This window comes from Erythrolamprus reginae, chromosome 7, assembly GCF_031021105.1.
Source record: "Erythrolamprus reginae isolate rEryReg1 chromosome 7, rEryReg1.hap1, whole genome shotgun sequence".
Lineage (NCBI taxonomy): Eukaryota > Metazoa > Chordata > Lepidosauria > Squamata > Dipsadidae > Erythrolamprus > Erythrolamprus reginae.
The window spans coordinates 42,541,515-42,562,770 of NC_091956.1; the positions used below are offsets into that span (position 1 = coordinate 42,541,515).

The window sequence follows — 21,256 nt, forward strand, 5'->3', positions numbered from 1 at the left end:
CGGCTTATACTCAAGTCAGTTTTCACTGACCTGAAAACTCCCGTGCAGCATTTTCCAAAGCTGCACAGTTTGGATGTGAAAGGCAGGGAGGGAGGAAACCTCATGGCTCTGGCAACATGAGGTTTTTTCTTTGCATGTCTGCTTCTGCTCTTGCTACAGCCCAGCCGGCAACACCCCTCGGCTGCCTGATTGGCATCAGACTGAACTAATCACAGTTCCTCCTCTACACAGAAAGGAGGCACTGAGAGAGTTGGCTGATTGGCAGCAGGCTGAACCAATCACAGCTCCTTCTCTACAGGAAGCACTGGGGGAAGAGGTGGGAGGATTGAAGAGACTTTCAGAACGAAGGAACCATGGCTTTTTCCCCTGATCAGAAATAGAAGTCTTCCAAGCCAGCAACATATTTTACAAGTAAAATGTAGGTTACCCATTTAAATTTGATTAATTTCTAGTAACAGAAGAGGTTATTTTGTAAGAAAATGTTGCTTCAAGTGGGGATAACTCTGTGTAATTAAACTTTTTCTTCAAGCTATACTTATCATACCCAAGAGGATTGTTAATGCTGACTTGTTTAAAACAATATAAAGATTGGGATAAGTATGAATTTTGGCATTAATCATTTGTTCTACATAATTAATATGAATAGATTTACCTTTTTTTTTTAGAGTATGGTTTCTCCTTGTGCAAGATAAATATCATGTAGAAGAAAGATTTTGCAATTAATGATTGAGTAACCCCCAATTGTTATTTACTGATCTATTGAGACAGTAATGATTTTAACTTATGAAATATGTTTTAAATGGAAAATCTGAATATTTATCATATGGAAGTTTGATTTAAGCAATTGTTTTGAAATAATATATGAAATCCCAATTATATAATGATATTGTAATGAAGATTAAGATAACAGGTTTGATTACATTCCTGAAGATATTTTAAGATGTTTTTGGTTATGATAAAAGAAGGAATTTAAGAAGAGAGATTTAGGAAGGGGAGGAAGAAAGGTGCAAGAAATAAAAAACATTTTGGAAGGAAAAGTTACACAATAATAATAATAACGGAGTTGGAAGGGACTTTGGAGATCTTCTAGTCCAACCCCCTGCTTAGGCAGAAACCCTACACTACTTCAGACAAATGGGTATCCAACATCTTCTTTAAAACTTCCAGTGTTTGAGCATTCACAACTTCTGGTGGCAGGCTGTTCCACAGATTCATTGCTCTAACTGTCAGAAATTTTCTCCTTAGTTTTAAGTTGCTTCTCTCCTTATTTAGTTTCCACTCATTGCTTCTTGTTCTGCCCTCAGGTGCTTTGGAGAATAGGTTGACTCTCTCTTCTTTGTGGCAAACCCTGAGATATTGGAAGACTGCTATCATGTCTCCCCTGGTCCTTTTTTCATTAAACTAGATATACCCAGTTCCTGCAATCATTCTTTATATGCTTTTTAAAAAATTATCCTACAAAAAGAATTTTAAGAAGCTACAGTAGAAGAATATTCCATTTTTATAAGTTACCAGTAGCCACTGTATTTTCCACCCTAAGCTTATGAAGTTAATAAGTTTTCCCAGTTTTTGTGGCAAAAGAAGGTGCCTCAGCTTATAATCGGGTCGACTTATACTCAAGTATATACGGTAATAAAATTTGCCCAGTTGGGGAGGGGAGTGAAGTGGATACTCTATTGGCCTTTAGTTGGTTTTCCTTGCTAGATTATTAATAAGAGGGCCAAAAAATCAGCAGGGAAGAAGGAAAGCTCTTCAAACCGGTAACTATGTCCATGGTGGTCATCATAAACTGGGGCAACCGGATTAGGTTTTGTGCAGGAGCAGTGAATTGAGGGAGGATCAACAATGGGTGAGTGATTGGTCAACACACATTCAAAAAAATGTATTTAAAGAACTTTAAAAGTTATTTTAACTTTTAAGAATTAGCAGCTAATTTGGCGTAGGTGAAAATGAAAGAAGTGGAAGTTTAAACACCAGCACAAAACAGAGACTGAGATATTTAAAGTACTGGAATATTGAAAGACAAATAAAGAAAATTGTAAAATAAGGTTTAAAACATGGATTTATACTGTTTTCCCCCTATTCAGTTGATTAGAACTGCAGAGATGCACCTATTGGCAGGAAAACAATTGCCACAAGCAATTTGGGAGCCGTAAAATTGCTTTTGTTTTTCACACACTATCCTTGGATTATAAACTATGAGACATTTTAAGGAGGACTTGTTTTTTAAGCTGTTTGATTGTGGAAACAACAAAATAGCCAGGGAAGCAATTGAAATGATTAACGAACTGAAAGAAATAATTAAAATGACATGTGAACTATTTCAGCTTGATGAATCAGAAAATGTATTAGAGTATGCCCAAGTAAATAAAGAAACCATGAAAGCGAAACAAGGATTCAGCATTGAAGAAAAAATATTGATTTTGACATTTGGAATAATAATGTAAGAAAGAGAAGGATTAGGAGAAAAGTAATTAAGAAAAGAAAATAAAGGGAAGAAAGAGGAAGGTTGATGATTACACTGGAGTTAGCAGTGATGAAAATGGTAAAGGAGGAAAGAAACAAAGAACAAAAGAAAAGAAAAGAAAAGGGGAAGAGATTAGGTTCAAAAGATATAAATGAATATCCTGGATTTAACAATGGGGAAATGAAGAAGAAGAAAAAGGGGAAAAAAGAAGGGAGTAGATGGGATCTTAAGACAGAAGAAAAGATACAGTGGTACCTTTACTTAAGAACTTATTTTGTTCCATGACCAGGTTCTTAAGTAGAAAAGTTTGTAAGTAGAAGCAATTTTTCCCATAGGAATCAATGTAAAAGCAAATAATACGTGCAAGCCCATTAGGAAAGAAATAAAAGCTCGGAATTTGGGCAGGAGAAGGAGGAGGACAGGCGCTGCCGAAGGAAGAAAGTGAGGTGAGGTGATTCAAAAAATCCAAAACGTAAAGGCTTAAAAGAAAAAAAAGAGGGACTCTGAGGTGGCGAGGAGGAGCATACACTGCACCAGAGAGAGAAACCCAGGCGAGTGAGAGGGGGGAACCTCCCATTCCTTTGACCAAAAGGCGGCTCCTATCTGCTTCCTCTTCCTTCCCATGCTGAAGGGCTCCCCTCTCCTCTCGCTTTGTAGCCGGCGCCTTTCCTTCACTGTGGTGACTCCTTGGTTTGGCTGAAACCGAGTTGATCCAGCTGGGGTGAAGCACCCCCTTTTGCCTTTCCATGCCCAGATGCTCCAGGAGGCAACCTCATGCCGGATGTATGGAAGGCAGTGTGAGGGAATCAACACAGAAAAGTGGTTTATTTCCTTCCCAAATGCCCAGAGAAAGGAAAATGATCTGTTTGCTCTGGGCTGCCCAGAGCAAAAGGTGTGTAATATGTAAAAGATATGTAAAAGTGAATTGCATTATGATTAATATGTGTAACTGTAATATTAGAATAAGATGATATAATGAATGAAATGGAAAGAAGGGAAAAATGTTAGAGATATACATATGTGGCTGCAATATTTGGATGAATGTTTTATTAAGATGATGCTGGGTAGGTGAAAAAGATGTGAAAATCAAGTTTAGAGAAATTTATTGTTTATGAAGTTAAATGGAAAAAGTATTGAAAAGTAAATGGAATATTATTTTATTGTAACTATAGAAAAATTAGGAATTAAGATGGAAATGATTGCTTTTAAAGAGTGTTAACTAGAAAAGGGAACAAGAAAGTAAATGTTAGAAAAGAAGTACAAGGTAAATAGAATTAAAAAAACATAGAGAAATAATATTATGGCAGAAATGGGGAATATATAAAATTGTGTGTGGAGATGCTATAAGTCAGTGATGGCAAACCTTTCTTGGTTCGCATGCCAAGTGTGTGTGTGTGTGTTAGCATGTGTGCATGTGCCCACACCCCTTCCTTCCTCCCATATGTGCCCTCCCCATGATGCCCCCCATGCATGCACACAGCCCTTTCTGAAGCCTGTTATGTGAAAAAAATGCCTAAACGGGCAAAACCGAAGGTCAGGCATATGCACAATTACATATGAAATACTTTGAAAATAAAATGTACATATGAAAAGAAGCCAATAAGATTTTCTGTTATTAGAAAACGTATCCCTATATTTTAGCAAATTTAGAAATTACAGTTTACTAGGGAATATATAATCTGATTATTATATAGGTTGAATGTTGAATCTGCCATTATGTGATACCAAAGGCATAGTTTCAAATGGTAATATTACACTTAATCAAAAATATTTATTATTTATTTATTTATCTGATTTTTATGCCTCCCTTCTCCTTAGACTCAGGGCGGCTTACAACATGTTAGCAATAGCACTTTTTAACAGAGCCATCATATTGTCGCCACAATCTGGGTCCTCATTTTATCCACCTCGGAAGGATGAAAGGCTGAGTCAACCTTGAGCCAGTGATGAGATTTGAACTGCTGACCTACAGATCTACAGTCAGCTTCAGTGGCTGCAGTATAGCACTCTACCTGCTGCGCCACCCCGGCTCAATTATTTTTTCTAAGATTAATAGAGAAATAATTAACAGAGGACTCTCCTGTAAGAAGATTGAAGGATTCTGAAGAGGACATAAGTACCTGCACTGAGCTTGACTTCTAATGATTTCGTAGACGTCCAGGACATTTTTAGTAAAAATATGGAAGTATTACCATGATGTCCCATTCAAACATTAACTAGATTTAGACCTGTTTGGGTTTTCAAGGTCAATACAGAGATCATAAAGAACAAAAATATTATGCCTACCTTTCCATCTCTCTCTGTTTTACTCATAGTAGGAGTACCTCCAGCAATCAATGTATTTTCTGGGGAAGCTGGAGCTCCCATAGGAACAGTTTCAATTTTTCCATTTGAATCTCCATCTACTGATACAGAAGTGCTAGGAGAGTTTAATGAAGAAGTTGTGCAAGCCAATGGGACATTTGCTCTGTTGATAGTTACAGCTGTGATATAAGCAGCAGCATTTGAAAATTGAGGTTTTAGCTGTTGAGAGGCAATAGAATGGTGTGGAATAATTACAGTAGCAGGAATAAGGCATGCTGAATTCTGAGTCTGAATTGGTGTTACAGTGGCTGTCGGTCTTTCTTCACTATGAATTGCAACTGTAATGAGAAGGGGAAATAGTTCAGATAATAAAAAAGAATATATTTTCAGACTGTAATATATTAGCCATAAGTTACCTTTGAAATAAAACTGAGCCAAGGTCACCAAGTAAATCTGTACATTATCTCACCAAGTACTAGATACAGGTAGCCTTCAACCTACCACCACAACTGAGTCCAAAATTCATGTCGTTAAGTGAACATTGTTCCATTTTTCCCACAGCTTTTCTTGCCACATTTGTTAAATGAATCGCCGCAGTTGTTAAATTAGTAATATGGTTGTTAAGTGAATCTGGTTTTCCCATTGATTTTGTTTGTTAGAAGTTCACAAAAAAAGATATTGCAACATACTACCTGTACACTATATTTGTTGCACCCTCTTTCCTACATAAATTTTAAGATTTATCAAGCTGCAAGGCATTCTTCATATGATATAGGCAATAGCCTATGTCAAGAAACAAATTATTTTACCTGTTCTAACTGCATTGTGAGATTGATTCACTGCCATTTGGCTGGACATATGCATAATGACCTTGGATTGGGAACTCTTTTGTATATGTGCAGCAGAGACCACAGCTCTCGGTATTGTATCAGAAGTCACTGTCATACCATTTCCATGAAGCTTTTGCACTGCTCCTCCAGCAGTGGAAGCATTGACCATGGTTACTACTCGTCCTGTCTGGTCATCAGTAGATAGAGGTATTTTTGCTTGGGTAGCACTTGTCACTGGCCTATTAAACATAATGTAAACATTATGCACCACTTGTTAAATAGATCATTCAATCGCATTATATACAAATTTTCAAAATATTTTATTACTGAAATTTGTTGAAGTATAACTTATTGAGCATCATACCTTGTAATTGATGCTACATAATTTCCAGGGAATACACCAATTTTGCTAGTATGCATGGAAGTTCCTTTAAACCAGCCATCCTGACAACGCTCAAACACCAAAAACATTTCACCTTTTCTCAATTCCAGTTCATCTTCTTTTCTAGGAGTGTATGGATAAATAGCAATATACCTGGAAAAGGAATCATTCTTAATGAACCACAGCTTAAGGAATAAAATATCAAAATATCTGTTTTATGTCTTTGTTTTAATTTCAAATGTTGCAATTTGCATATTTTATAGAATCATTTCTGTTTGAGAATACTGTAAAATGTGTTGATTTAGTTCAGTGTGGAAAGTTGCTCCTTTATATAGTTAGGCATGTTTAAATCACATAAATTATAATCAACAAGAGATATCTAAAATGTCATTTTTAAAACTGCTTATCTCTCCCAAGGAACTTCCTAAGATTTTACTATTTCAAATGTCCAATAAATAGTGACAGTAAGTATAATCATAACTGTTATACATACAGTGATACCTCGTTTTACGAACCCCTCATCATACAAACTTTTTGAGATACGAACCGGGGTTTAAGATTTTTTTGCCTCTTCTTCCGAACTATTTTCACCTTACGAACGCGCCACCGGGATGTCCTGCCTCCGGACTTTCGTTGCCAGCCAAAGCACCCTTTTTTGCGCTGGTGGGATTCTCCTGCTGGGATTCCCCTGCAGCATTGCAAAATCCAGAGGTGGGGCTTCCCATGGAGGGGAGCCTCAGGGGAATGCCACCAGTGCGAAAATGGGCGCTTCGGCTGGCAAAAGGGGTGAATTTTGGGCTTGCACGCATTAATCACTTTTCCATTGATTCCTATGGGAAACATTGTTTTGTCTTACGAACTTTTCACCTTACGAACCTCGTCCTGGAACCAATTAAGTTCCTAAGACAAGGTATCGCTGTATTTCAAAAACTTGTTTGAACAGCTATTTACCACTGGTTAACTAAGTAGCAAGCAAAAAGAAGTGGTGCCTTTATTTCAGGAGCTATTGAAGTATTTTTTTTGTTTTTTTAAAAAGAGGCTTATATGTATTGGTCTTAGATAAAGCCATCTATTAATGCAGGGGAAAGAAGATCTTAGAATAATCTGCATATTTTGAGTTTGGTAATCAAGCCAAAATGTATTATAATAAAAAATCTGCTCTTCATTGAAATTTTAAATAAATTTACTAAGAATGTGCCAAAATGTTTAGCATCATTTCTATTAGTAACCAGAAATTTACTGTTGCTTATACCGCTTCCCAATTTAACGTTCTCATAGGCTTTTTTAACTCTTCTCTTTTTATAGAGTACAATTTACACTATGTTGCTTGATTAGATGGCAGCACTTAAGTGACCTTACCCGATCTTAAAAAGCTAAACACAATTTAGCTGATGAGTGTTTAGAAAGATGCTACAACAAAATATATCTAGCGAATCAGAAAGCATCCTGGAAAAATTAATGGGAAACCATTCCCATATTTTTATTAAGAAAATTATACCGAGATATTCATGAAATCATCAAATTATGTTAAAGTGAAGTAAACTTTACTTAAATACTATTAGTAATAAGTCTAAGAAGGTAATAAAAATTGCAATAGATCAAAATCAAACATGTCTTGTGGCTTTTTCCTAATTAAAAACACCAAATGAGAAGTTAAACAATTTCAAGATTGTTTTAAAAATTCAACTTCAGCTCATTACTTTGGCAATTTTTAATTATCCTTTCTATTAATTGACAATAGGTTTTAGCTTCACTTACACATTTGGTCTTGTCTGAGCTCTCAAATGTGATATTTGTTCGGTCAATGCAGATGTTGACTTCTGAACTAACCCTGAAGACAGGCAAGTTGAATTAGGAGCAATTATTGTAGCAGATAAGACAGGTGGCGGAGGTGGTGGGAGAGGTGGATTAATACTCTAAAAATAAAATATTTTAAAAGTGAAATTAAATTTTAGCACCAATATTCAGGTGTAATATTCAGTGGAACAACATGTATACTGCAGAACTGACTTGCACTCAACAATAGCCTTACTTTACAGCATCCTGACAGATCTTGACAGATCATACCTGGACACAGTTGCATTTTTTTACCTCCATACAATATTTGTTATTTTGAGACAAATGAACAAATTCAAAATGCTAGTGTAACCCTAAAATATAAAAGCTGTCATTGCCCAGTTTCAGGAATACAGTTGAATCTATGAAATGCCAATCTCAGGAGATACCAAGCTAAAAATCACATTAAGCTGAACAAAAACAGGCACCATTTTGATAGCTGGACCTGTCAGATGAAGATAATGTAAGTCCCCTACCCTGTACATGCATCAAATATGGAAAACAGCAGAGCAGAGACATTTTATGAAACTCCTAGCCAAGAAGGGAATAAATCTCTTGAACAGTGACAACTGGCTGCATCTTAATTTAACAGTCAACCCTGACTCATCTTCTTTTGTTGTTGCATGACATTTGTGTGAATCCAGTCCCCTTGACTTGCTGACAACTTTGACCTGGCTCTTAGAACCTTTGACTGATTTTGAAATATTCTTCTGGGAGGTCATATTAAAAGCAAATGATTCAGGCAAGCATATATAAAAGTCTTTGTTTTGGCTTGCATGCTCTGACTGTTATCTCTTGACCTTGAGTAAACTATGAACTATCACAGCAAGTAAGCAAATAAATATTTGAAACCTGAAGCAGAACAAATTTATATTTTCTTTTATGTACACTGACAGCATGTGCACCAAGACAAATTCCTTGTGTGTCCAATCATACTTGATCAATAAAGTTCTGTTCTATTATATTCAACAAAAAAAAAAGCAAAGCAAGCTGTTGGCAGAAATAAAATAAAAAATTCCACATATGATTGCCTTTTTCAAAATACATCTAGAAACCATGATTGATTTTGAAACCTTTCAAGTTTTGAAACTTGAGGATATAAGAAATGTCAGTCTAATTTGCCCCAATTTTATTTTACTTTTAAGTTTTTAAATACGGTTTCCTATGAGGTTCACCATTGAGTGAGGGTGTGGTCTTTCCTTTCCTTTCCTTCTTTCTTTCTCTCTTTCTTCTCCCTCCCCCCCCTTGATATTTGGAGGTGTTGTGACACTGGATTACAGGGTTTGGAGATGAAGGTTACATGATGAGCAGTAGTTAAGGGCAAATAATTAGTAAACAATACTAAATGAGTGGTGATTAGAAGAAAAAGAAAAGAGGATTACACAGATACTGTATAGGAAAAGATGGAGAGTGAAAGACTGACCTGGAGATGCAAAGAGATGTTGGACAATTGTTGCCAAGTAGTAGTGTAAACGGAGGAGCAGAGGTAGTGGTGAAAACTGCTGCTTCCTGGGTTGCTGTAGCTGCTGGGAACAAACCACCAATGTGAGGGCTGCCATCAAACATTGTGCGGTTGGGTAATAGAAAATATGTGGACACTCCTAGGCCAGAAAGTAGAGGACCAGAAGATATGCTAGGAAAGGGCAATGAGTAATGGCAGCAGTAAAAATAATCTTGTGAAGCTACTGCTGGAGGTGTTCAGGGTTTCAGACCTAGATCAATATCTTATTGAGATAGACAATAATAATAATAATAACAACAACAACAACAACAACTTGAACATTTCATTGTGCTCCACTTTCTTCTCTTCTTATAGTTTATGAATTAGGGAGATGTTTGCCTTACAATAGACATTTGTGAATGTTATCTTGTTTCATAGGGCTTAAAGAATGCTTCAACCTCCTTTTCCTAGGTAAGGTGTTTGCATTTTTTTTCAAGGTCATATATCTTAATTTCTATAAGGAGTGGCATGTGAGAAGTGCTGTTAGCTAGGTCAATCACATTGCAGTCTCAGGTACAGTATTATGAGTGGCAGTTGAAATCAAATAGAAAAAATTATGATAAACACATCATTGCATGATTGAAAGGGAAGAGCTATGTTGAAAGGCAGGAACTGAAAAACACTACTCAATCACAGTGAGAATACAGAAAAAGATCCCCTTCAGATAGGGCCCTGATGGGAAAGATCTTAGTGGGTGAAGTAGTGGTGAAAGTGGGAGTACAATTCTAGACTTCTTTCCCACTTGAGTAATGGTTGTCCTCATCTTACAAAAGTTAATTTAGTGACCATTTGAAGTTAGAAAGCACTGAAAAAAGTGACATGACCATTTTTCACACTTATGCTCACACGATTTACATTCAAATGCTTGTCAATTGACTCACGTTTATGATGGTTGCAATGTCCAGGACTCATGCTTTTGAAACCTTCTAACAAGCAAAGTCAATGGGGGAACGGGATTCACTTAACAACCATGTTATTAATTTAATAATTGCAGTGAATCACTTAACCAATTTGGCAAGAAAAGCTGTAAAATGGGGCAAAACTCAAGAAATGTTTCACTTAGCAATATAAATTTTGGTCTCAATTGTGATCATAAGTTGCAGACTATCTGTATATGGTGTGAGGTAGTCAATAGCTGCTCAGTTGATGAGATGGGGTATATGGGGAAATGCAATTGGCACATGGAGGATCATATCGCCACACCTGCAACTTAAATAATTTTTAGTAGGAGGCATTGAGCAGATATTCCAGGAAAACTGCAAATCAGTACTGTTTTCCGGTTCTGGCCAACCTAACTATTTCTTAATCTTAATTCTTAATTTATTAGATTTGTATGCCGCTCCTCTCCGAAGATTCGGGGCAGCTCACAACAATGATAAAAACAATATTATAGTGACACAAATCTAATATTAAAAGAAATACCTAAAACCCTATCATATTAAAACCAGACAACAGGACTTCCGGTTTCGCTGAGGATCGCAGCGGAGTCTCTTGGCAGGGCTCTGCCTCGAGACCCCTCCAACCCTCCCAGAGGTCGCCCCAGCGCGATCGGATCGAGTCCGGATGGCTCGATCCTAGAAAAGGGGATTCCCCTCTGCCCGGGGAGCCATCGCCGAGGCTCCAGGACAGAGGGTTCATCCTGCAGCTCTGGTGCAGGGAGCACCGGTCCTCTCCCAAGAGGACACGGCCATTGCGATCCCACCTAACCAGTGGGAAGCAAGAAACATCAAGAGAGTAAAAAGCAGAGAAACTGAACAACCCTAATCGAAAAAGGAATATTGCCAAAGAAGCTACAATTAAGGTAAAAGTTTTTTCTATGTTCCATGCTAAACAAGAAGTTTAAAAAACAAGAAAATTGAATCGGAGTCTAAACGAAGGCGAAAGAGAAAGTTGTTAAAACAACATTGTATCCAGGCGCGAATTAACAGCCGGAACTTATTCTAACCACTTTCACTTGTTTTGAACTGTTAAATTTTCGCAAACAAGGAGATCTAGAAGATTTTAGAATGAGACATTAAAGGATTTATTATTTACAAAATGACATTATTTGGTTGAAAAATTTTTTTTTCCTCTTTTGAAACATTTTTGAAACATTTGGTTACCGAAAGTTGAAAAATGAAGTCCGGGCTGGGATTTTTCTAGCGGAAGGACCAGACTGCTCACTATTTACCTACAAATTCTGAATAAACATTTATAAAGAAAAAAAAAACTCTTTTCCTACATTTGAGAACTTTAAAATTTGGATTATTTAATCGACGTTTTTTTTGGATTATTCTGTTGGACTATTTCCATTGGATTTCGTTTGGATTAATAGCGGTTTGTGGATTAACAGCATTTTCGTTGGATTTACTGTGGAGAGATTTCTTCCTGGGCTGTGAGAGACGGACCGACTTCATTTTAACTTCGTGAAATTAAACTGCATTTGCTTGGAAAAAGTTTTATAAATTTTCTAAAGACTATACCCTTCTTCAAAAAATGGAATACCTTTGCAGTACTCATTAAGGTGTTTCTGACAACAAATTAGATCTTCAATCAATTGTTTTTTTCTTGCGTTTTCCCTTTGATAATTTCAATTTTTGAATTTTAATTCTATATTACATTATATTACAATTGGTTCTGTTTATGCATTGCTAAATTTTCTTTTGGTCTTTGGTCCCCTGTTCCTCCTAATTGAATAATAGTCTTTAACTCTGATTGCCCCCTTTCTTCACATGCTTCTACCCTCCTTCTCACTTTGCTGACTTTTCCTCCTTATCTTTGCAGCTGTGTTAAACTAACCTTTTCCCCTTTTCCCCCTCTTCTTCTTCACATCTTCTTGATATAAACTTTGACTAGAGTAATAAGAATAAATAAGTTGAGCATTAATTAGATATATTTTAAATTTTAAGTGTATTTGAAATTTAGCCTTTTATTTGAATTAGAACTTTTATTGCTATTAATTAATTGCTATTGATTTAGTATAACTGTTACTGTGGGTTTGGAATTTATAGAATCTCTTTACATACTGCTAACATAAAATAACACTAAATTTAAATTTGAAAATGTCAAGTTCTTCCACCCATACTAAAACAATCAAGAAGCAAACAACTGTTATTTCTTCCCCGCAAAGTTCACCACATCCATCTCCCGCACAGCAAACTTTATCTGCAACTATGTTCACCAAGGAAAAGGACAGGGAGAAACAACCATCTCTGGCTTCAATCCAAGAGACATTAACAACATTAAATGACTTTATGCTAAAATCTCAACAAGACGCAACACAACAGAGAGATGAAATTAAAGCAGAGATGGCGGAAATGAAAGTTGACACAGGTGAAATGAAAGACCAGATGAAGGAGATTAAGCAAGCCTTGCAAGATAATGAAGTACGAATGAAGGCAGTGGAAGAAAAGACGGAAAAGGTGGAGAAAAGAATTGGTCACTTGGAGGACAAAGCTGCTTCACGTTACAGACGGTATGATGAATCAATTACACATCTGGAAATGCAACGTGCGTCATACGGACTTCGATTTCAAAACGTAATAGAAGAAAAAGATGAAGATTTAAAGGCCATTATGGCTGACATTATTGGGAAAATCCTCCAGATGGACCCAGATGACATAAAAAGAGAAATCGATGAAGTCTTCAGAATTTCTAACAGCTATATTCGCCGTTTTAATCTTCCACGCGAGATTCACATCAAATTTGTAAGAAAAAGCATGAGAGATGATATATTGCATTGGTCAAGAGCGGGACAACTACAACACCAAGGCAAAGAAATAAAAATATTAAAACAAATCCCAAGACGTGTTCGAGAGACTAGAAGAGACTATCATTTCTTGACCAAACTTCTGATCAAAGAAAACATAACTTTTCGTTGGCTTATTCCACAAGGTCTATCATTGACATGGAAATCAACGAGATATAAATTGGAGAATCTAGACCAAGCAAGAGACTTTTATGAAAACAGTGGAATATGCGAAATGGAACAGATAACAAAAGAACTGGAAGCAATGCAGGCCGAAGCCATGGGGGCACTTGCACAAGTGGAGGACCAGGACCAAGGGGCCAGAAGAAAGCAACCTCAACGTGAAACCAAGAAATACAACAAATGACTACATTGAGAGATTTAAAAATCTTTTCAGTAAATGTCAATGGACTTAATGAACCAAAAAAAAGAAAACAAATGTTTTCCAAAATTAAGAATCAAAAAGCTCAAATTGTGATACTCCAAGAAGTGCATATAAAAAAAAGTAATCGGAATTTATTGTTAAATAATAAAATTGGAAAGATGTATGCTGCGTTAGCAGACCAAAAGAAAAGAGGAGTGGCAATGTATGTTGAGAGTTCTATAAATTCCAAACAACTATATAGTGATGATGAAGGTAGAATTTTAATTGTCCAGATTGATATTGAACCCAAATCGCTTGCTATTGTTTCTATATATGCCCCAAATGATGACCAAATTGCATTTTATGAAAAATTACATCAAAAAATTTTAGAATTAAATTTGGAAAATATGTTAATTATTGGAGATTTTAATGCCATAACAAATAGACAATTAGACCATTCGGGGGTGAAGAAAAGTTGTAAAAAGAAAAAAAAGAATTTACTGCCCTCAACTTTTCAAAAAATGAAAGCAGAATTGCTATTGAATGATATATGGAGGGAAAGGCATCCTCATAGCAGGCAATATACTTTTTACTCAAACCCCCACAAAATTTGGACTAGAATAGATATGGTGTGGGCTCCCAAAACAACAGCAGAGTACATACAAGACGTAGAAATAGATGTTAATACTTGGGCAGATCATAATCCAGTTATAGTCTATATGAGAAATATTAAAAAACATCGCAATTGGCAAATGAATAGAAATATTTTGAAAGAGAAAGAATATAAAGAATGGATTGAAAAGGAATTAAAAATATTTTTTGAAATTAATAAAAATACAGACACCACCCCTCAGAACTTGTGGGATGCAACTAAAGCATACATAAGAGGATTAACAATATCCTATACTGCAAAATATAATAAAGAAAGAAAAAGAAAATATGAACAATTAATAAATGAATTAAAACAACTAGAGTTTCTATCACAACAAAATGTGAAAAATAAAGATTTGGGGGAAAAAATAAATTTAATTAAACACAAAATTAGATTACAAGAACAAAATCAGCTATTGGAAAAAATAAAGAAAGCTAAGCAACAATATTTTGAGCATGCCAATAAATCAGGTAGATGGTTAGCATATAAACTGAGAAAACAGAGACAATCTAAATTAATTAGAAAATTAGAAGATAAAGATGGAATAATAAAATATGACCCAGAGGGAAAAGCAAATATAGTTCAAAACTTTTTAAAAGAATTGTATAAAGATGATAATATTGAAGAAGAAGCCGTATTTAAATACCTAGAGAGTGCAGAGTTACCACAAATAACAGAAGAGCAACAAGAAAAGATGGAGAGTCCAATAACGATGGAAGAACTCCTTATAGTTATTAAAAAGCAAAAAAACAACAAAGCCACGGGACCGGACGCTATCCCGGCAGAGTGGTATAAAATAGAAAATGAAGTATTAAGAAATAATATGCTCCAAATTTTTAATGAATGTAGAGTAGATGGTAAAATTCCTAAATCATGGTCGGAATCTTTGATAACTTTAATTCACAAACCAGATACACCAAAAGAAAAAATTAAAAACTATAGACCAATATCTTTATTGAATGTAGATTATAAAATTTTTATAGCAATATACGCAGATAGATTGAAAAATGTGATAAATAGCAAAATTCACTCAGACCAAAATGGTTTCCTTCCAGGTAGGCAAATTAAAAATAATCTTAGAACAATTATTAATGTATTAGAGTATTATGAGCAACATTCAGATAAAACATTATCTTTAATGTTCTTAGACGCGCAAAAAGCTTTTGATAACGTGAATTGGACATTTATAAAGATGCAATTAAATAAAATGAGATTCGGCCCCAAATTTGTTAATTTAATAGACGCTATTTATTCAGAACAAACGACAAAAATTATATTAAATAATGAACAATTAGAAGCGTTTAAAATAAATAAAGGAGTGCGGCAAGGATGTCCCATATCACCTCTTCTTTTCATTATGACTTTAGAAGCACTCTTAATAAAAATAAGATCAGATCCAAAGATAAAAGGTTTAACAGTTAGAAAAGAGATATACAAAGTCCAGGCCTTTGCAGATGATTTGACTTTTATAATGGAAGATCCGTTAGTCACAGCACCAAGATTAATCCAAACAATAGAACAATATGGCAAGGTGGCAGGTTTGAAAATAAATAAAAATAAAACAAAAATTATAACTAAAAACATGAGTAAAATACAAGAAAGCAATTTAGAATGTATTACTGGAATGCAAATAGTTAAAAAAGTAAAATATTTGGGAATATGGCTAACAGCCAAAACAATAACATTAAAAAATGATAATTATATAAAATTAATTAATGAAATTAAAAAGGATCTAGAAATATGGAACAATCTAAAAATATCATTTTTGGGAAGAATTGCTACGATTAAGATGAATATCTTACCTAAGGTATTATTTTTATTTCAAGTGATCCCAATCAATCCAGGGGCTAACTTTTTTAAAAACTTAACAAATGTGGTTAAAAAATTTCTATGGCAAGGGAAAAAGGCAAGAATTAAGATAAATATGTTAGAAGACATAAAAGAGAGGGGGGGTTTTGCGCTCCCAAATTGGAAACTATATTATCAGGCAGCCGCTTTAACATGGATTAAAAACTGGATAACTTTAGAGGACATGAGAACATCAATATTAGAAGGACATGACCTCATGCTTGGCTGGCATGCTTTTGTGTGGTACGATAAAGATAAAAACCATTCTTACTTTAAAAGACACACGCTGAGAAAATATTTATTTGATGTCTGGAAAGACATAAAGAAAAACCACTTTTTAACAATTCCAGATTGGGTTACCCCCTTGGACGCAATAATACATCCAAATTCCATTAATGACTCAAGAAATATAAGATATAAAGACTTGTTAGACAATCAAATGAAATTAAAATCTAGAATTAAACTACAAGATGAAGGGATACAAATTGATTGGTGGCATTACGCACAGATTAGATCCAGATACCAGAAAGATAGTACACTCTATATATTTAACAAAAGTAAAAACCTGTTAAGTGAGTTAATCACTAAAAACCACAACAGAGTAATTGGAAAAATATATAAATATTTGATTACCCACAAGAATATTGAATTAACATTAAAAGATAGTATGATACATTGGTGTAGAAACATAGGTAAAGAAATTGATTTAGATACATGGGAGAAAGTTTGGATGTGCAATTGGAGAATGACTAAATCAGTTTCTTTGAAAGAGAACCAAATTAAAATGTTTTATAGATGGCATCTCCCACCAAGTAGATTAGCAAAAATGTTCCCAAAGACATCACCTCTGTGCTGGAAATGTAAGAAAGAAATAGGATCCTATTACCATCAATGGTGGACATGTAATAAAGCTAAAATGTATTGGAAAATGATAGAAAAAATGACAAAAGAAATTACAAAGCAGAAAATAGATTTCACCCCGGAGTTTTGTTTGCTAGGAATTACTAACCAAAATTATAAAAAAGAAATTTTGTACTTGATTATACATATTTTTACAGCGGCAAGGATTATATACGCGCAAAATTGGAAAGGGGAAGATATCCCCAAAGAAGAGGGAGTTATTGCAAAAATATTAGACTGCGCGGAAATGGACATGATGACAAGACGCTTGAATGAACAGGAAGAAACCAAATTTTACGCAACATGGAACAATGTTTATGAATGGATAGATAAGAATAAAAAAATAAAGAAAGAAGAGTAGTAATAAGTATAGATATTTTAGATGATCTTTTCTTATTAAGATTTATATTAGATTTAGTTTACATAGATAGAATAGAAATTTGTTTTTTCTAAAGATTTTTTTGACTTGAAATTAACTAGAAATTTTTATATGACAGTTAATTTTTTTACTAGATATTTTTTGTATTAGTAGCATTGAATTAGATATTCAACTGTGTATTCCTTTTTCTGTATCTGCAATTATACTTTTGAGAAGAGCAGGGAAGATACATCCCTACAATGTATGTTAAATGTTTGTAAGTTTGTTTGTCATTTTAAAGAAAATTAATAAAAAGATTTGAAAAAAATAAAATAAAACCAGACAACAGATACATACCAAACATAAATTATAAAGAGCCTGGGCGAAAGATGTCCAAATCCCCCATGCCTGGCAGTATAGGTGGGTCTTGAGTAGTTTACGAAAGACAAGGAGGGTGGGAGCAGTTCTAATCTCTGGGGGGAGTTGATTCCAGAGGGCCGGGGCCGCCACAGAGAAGGGTCTTCCTCTGGGGCCCGCCAGATGACATTGTTTAGTCGACGGGTCCCGGAGAAGGCCAACTCTGTGGGATCTTATCGGTTGCTGGGATTCGTGCGGTAGCAGGCAGTTCCGGAGATACTCTGGTCCAATGCCATGTAAGGCTTTAAAGGTCATAACCAACACTTTGAATTGTGACCGGAAATTGATTGGCAGCCAATGCAGGCCACGGAGTGTTGTAGACACGTGGGCCAATCTGGGAAGATTAGATTAGATTAGATTTATTGGATTTATATGCCGCCCCTCTCCGCAGACTCGGGGCGGCTCACAACAATGGTGAAGAACAATACATAGTAACAAATCTAATATTTAAAAATCTAGGTTACAGTTTTAGATTAAAAGTCCAAAAAAGAAGCAATTCTAATCTCTGGGGGAAGTTGGTTCCAGAGGGCCGGGGACGCCACAGAGAAGGCTCTTCCCCTGGGTCCTGCCAGACGACATTGTTTAGTCGACGGGACCCGGAGAAGGCCAACTCTGTGGGACCTAACCGGTCGCTGGGATTCGTGTGGCAGAAGACGGTCTCGCAGGTATCCTGGAAGCCCCACAATGGCTCTCACGGCCACATTCTGCACGATCTGAAGTTTCTGAACACTTTTCAAAGGTAGCCGCATGTAGAGAGTGTTGCAGTAATCGAACCTCGAGGTGATGAGGGCATGAGTGACTGTGAGCAATGACTCCCTGTCCAAATAGGGCCGCAATTGGTGCACCAGGCGAACACCCTCCTCGCCACAGCCAAAAGATGATGTTCCAATGTCAGCTGTGGATCGAGGATGCCCAGGTTGCGTACCCTCTCTGAGGGGGTCAAAAATCCCCCCCAGGGTGATGGACAGACTGATGGAATTGTCCTTGGGAGGCAAGACCCACAGCCACTCCGACTTGTCTGGGTTGAGTTCGAGTTTGTTGACACCCATCCAGACCCCAACAGCCTCCAGGCACTGGCACATCACTTCCACTGCTTCGTTGACTGAACATGGGGTGGAGATGTACAACTGGGTGTCATCTGCATATTGATGATACCTCACCCCATGCCCTTGGATGATCTCACCCAGTGGTTTCATGTAGATATTAAATAGCAGGGGGGAGAGGACCGACCCCTGAGGCACCCCACAAGGGAGAGACCTAGAGGTAACCGACCGGAGAGGTAGGAGGAGAACCACTGGAGAACAGTGCCTCCCACTCCCAGCCCCTCCAGTTGGCACAGAAAGATACCATGGTCTCTGGTATTGAAAGCCGCTGAGAGGTCAAGAAGCACCAGGACAGAGGACAAGCCCCTGTCCCGGGCCCGCCAGAGATCATCCATCAATGCGACCAAAGCAGTTTCCGTGCTGTAGCCGGGCCTGAAACCAGACTGCTGAGGACCCTAGATAATTGGCTTCTTCCAAGGACCGCTGGAGTTGGAGCGCCACCACCTTCTCAACAACCTTCCCCATAAAGGGAAGGTTGGAGACTGGACGGTAGTTATTAAGCACGGCTGGGTCCAAGGAAGGCTTCTTGAGGAGGGGGCACACAAGTGCCTCCTTATAAAGGGCCGTAAAGGACCCCCTCCCCAAGGAGATGTTGACAATCTCCTGGACCCAGCTCCGTGTCACCAGCCAAGAGGGACACGGATCGAGTAAACAGGTGGCGGAACTCACAGCTCCAATGGCCTTGTCCACTTCATCAGGTGTCACCAAGTCAAACTCCTCCCAGACAGATGGACAAAGACGTTTAGCCCCAGTCACCTCGACTGACTCATTGTCAGCCGATACTGCTATGCAATTGGAGTCAAGTTCCGCCCGGATCTGAGCGACTTTATCAGTGAAAAATGAGTTAAATTCCTCGGCACTACCCTGCAAGGGTTCCCCAACTCCCCCCTGATTTAGAAGGGAACGGGTCACCCTAAACAGAGCAGCCAGGCGGGATTCCGCTGATACAATCAAGGCGGCATGGTACGCGCATCTTGCCACCTTGAGCGCCACTTTATAGGTCTTAACAAAAGCTCTTACAAGTGTTCGATCAGATTCAGTCTTACTCTTCCTCCATCGCTTCTCTAGACGTCTCTTCTGGCGTTTCAACTCCCTGAGCTCCTTGTTGAACCATGGGGCTCTACGGGGTCTAGTGCCACAGAGAGGTTGCAGTGGCGCAATTCGTTCAAGAGCCTCCGCTGCAGCCTTGTTCCAGGCCTCAGCCAGAGACTCTGCCGAGCTGTGGACGAGTAAATCTGGTAAAAACCCCAGCGCCTTCTGAAAGCCCTTGGGGTCCATCAGGCATCTGGGGCGGAACCTCCTAATCGGTTCCACCTCCCTGTGGGGGAGGATGGGAGCCATGAAATCAAGCCACAGTAGAAAATGGTCTGACCGTGACAAAGGCAATGCTTCTAAGCCCCTTAGTCTCAGACCATTATTCAATTGCTCCGAGAGAAATACCATGTTGGGTGTGTGTCCACCCTCGTGAGTCGGACCCTGAACTACTTGAGTCAGGTCCATGGCTGTCATGGTTGCCATGAACTCCTGTGCTAATCCAGAGGAACCGCCAAGCGATGGTAGATTGAAGTCCCCCAGGACAATGAGTCCGGGGAACTTCACTGCCAACCCGGCCACCTCTTTGAGCAGCACAGGCAGGGCTGTTGACACGCAGCTGGGAGGCAGGTACATGAGTAACAAGCCCGCCTGAACCCCTAAGTCCAATTTCACAAGGAGTGACTCACAACCCGCAATCTCAGGAGCAACGAGTCTACGCAGATGAAGGCTCTCCTTGGCTACAATAGCTAGTCCTCCCCCCCTTCCCTGGGGTCGAGGCTGATGCCATATCTGAAACCCAGCTGGGCATATTTCCGAGAGGCACTCCTCCCTCTGGGGCCAGCCAGGTTTCAGTAACACATGCCAGATCGGCCTCCTCATCCAGGATCAAATCCCGGATGAGGAGAGCTTTGTTCACGACCAATCTGGCATTGAGTAGCAGCAGCTTGAACCCAGGGCCCGGATTACACTCGTCACCAGGATCCCGGGTTGAGCTCACGGGGCTGGAACAAGGGATCGCTTTTAGGCAGCGATCTCTTTTTCCTTCAGAACGGTTCGCCCCGTAACTCCCACCATATCTACCTCTCCTTAGCATGACCGGAATATTCTGGCCCTCTGTCACCCTGGAGATAGATATCCCTATCCCTCCTGTCTCTCTACCGCCAGGTAGGCTAGATTCTACATTCATACTATCCTCATTATTCCCATACATACCATTCCACCCAACCCACTCATTCATATAAAAATTATACTACCCATTCCAATCATCCATCATTAAAAAAAACTCCTATAAATTAGTTAAAATTAATTCTCTAGAAAAATTAATAACAACCCTTAATAATTAATATATACGATATCAAAACTCCTTATAAAAATATAGAATGTTAAATGTAAATACAGTAAAAGATGGAAAATACAAATAATACTGTATAAAAAATATAAGACTAGTACTATGCAATTATAAATATTAATTATTATAAATAAATACAGGAAATAGTCGACAATTCATTAAATAAGCAGCAAAAGAGTGCCAA

At 37.6% G+C, this 21,256-nt stretch overlaps 1 protein-coding gene across 4 annotated transcripts in view; it reads right to left on the reverse strand.

Moving 5' to 3' along the window:
• The window catches only part of SH3RF1 (SH3 domain containing ring finger 1), a 146,614-nt gene that overhangs the window by 16,663 nt on the left and 108,695 nt on the right, over window positions 1–21,256 (reverse strand). For 3 of the 4 annotated variants that reach the window (XM_070757404.1, XM_070757403.1, XM_070757406.1), the window contains 4 exons: window positions 7,742–7,899; window positions 5,966–6,136; window positions 5,581–5,840; window positions 4,754–5,109 (listed from right to left, as the gene is read on the reverse strand). In XM_070757404.1, coding sequence (XP_070613505.1) covers window positions 4,754–5,109; window positions 5,581–5,840; window positions 5,966–6,136; window positions 7,742–7,899 — 945 coding nt within the window. The remainder of the gene's footprint in view (window positions 1–4,753; window positions 5,110–5,580; window positions 5,841–5,965; window positions 6,137–7,741; window positions 7,900–21,256) is intronic. The other variant, XM_070757405.1, reaches the window with a different exon arrangement.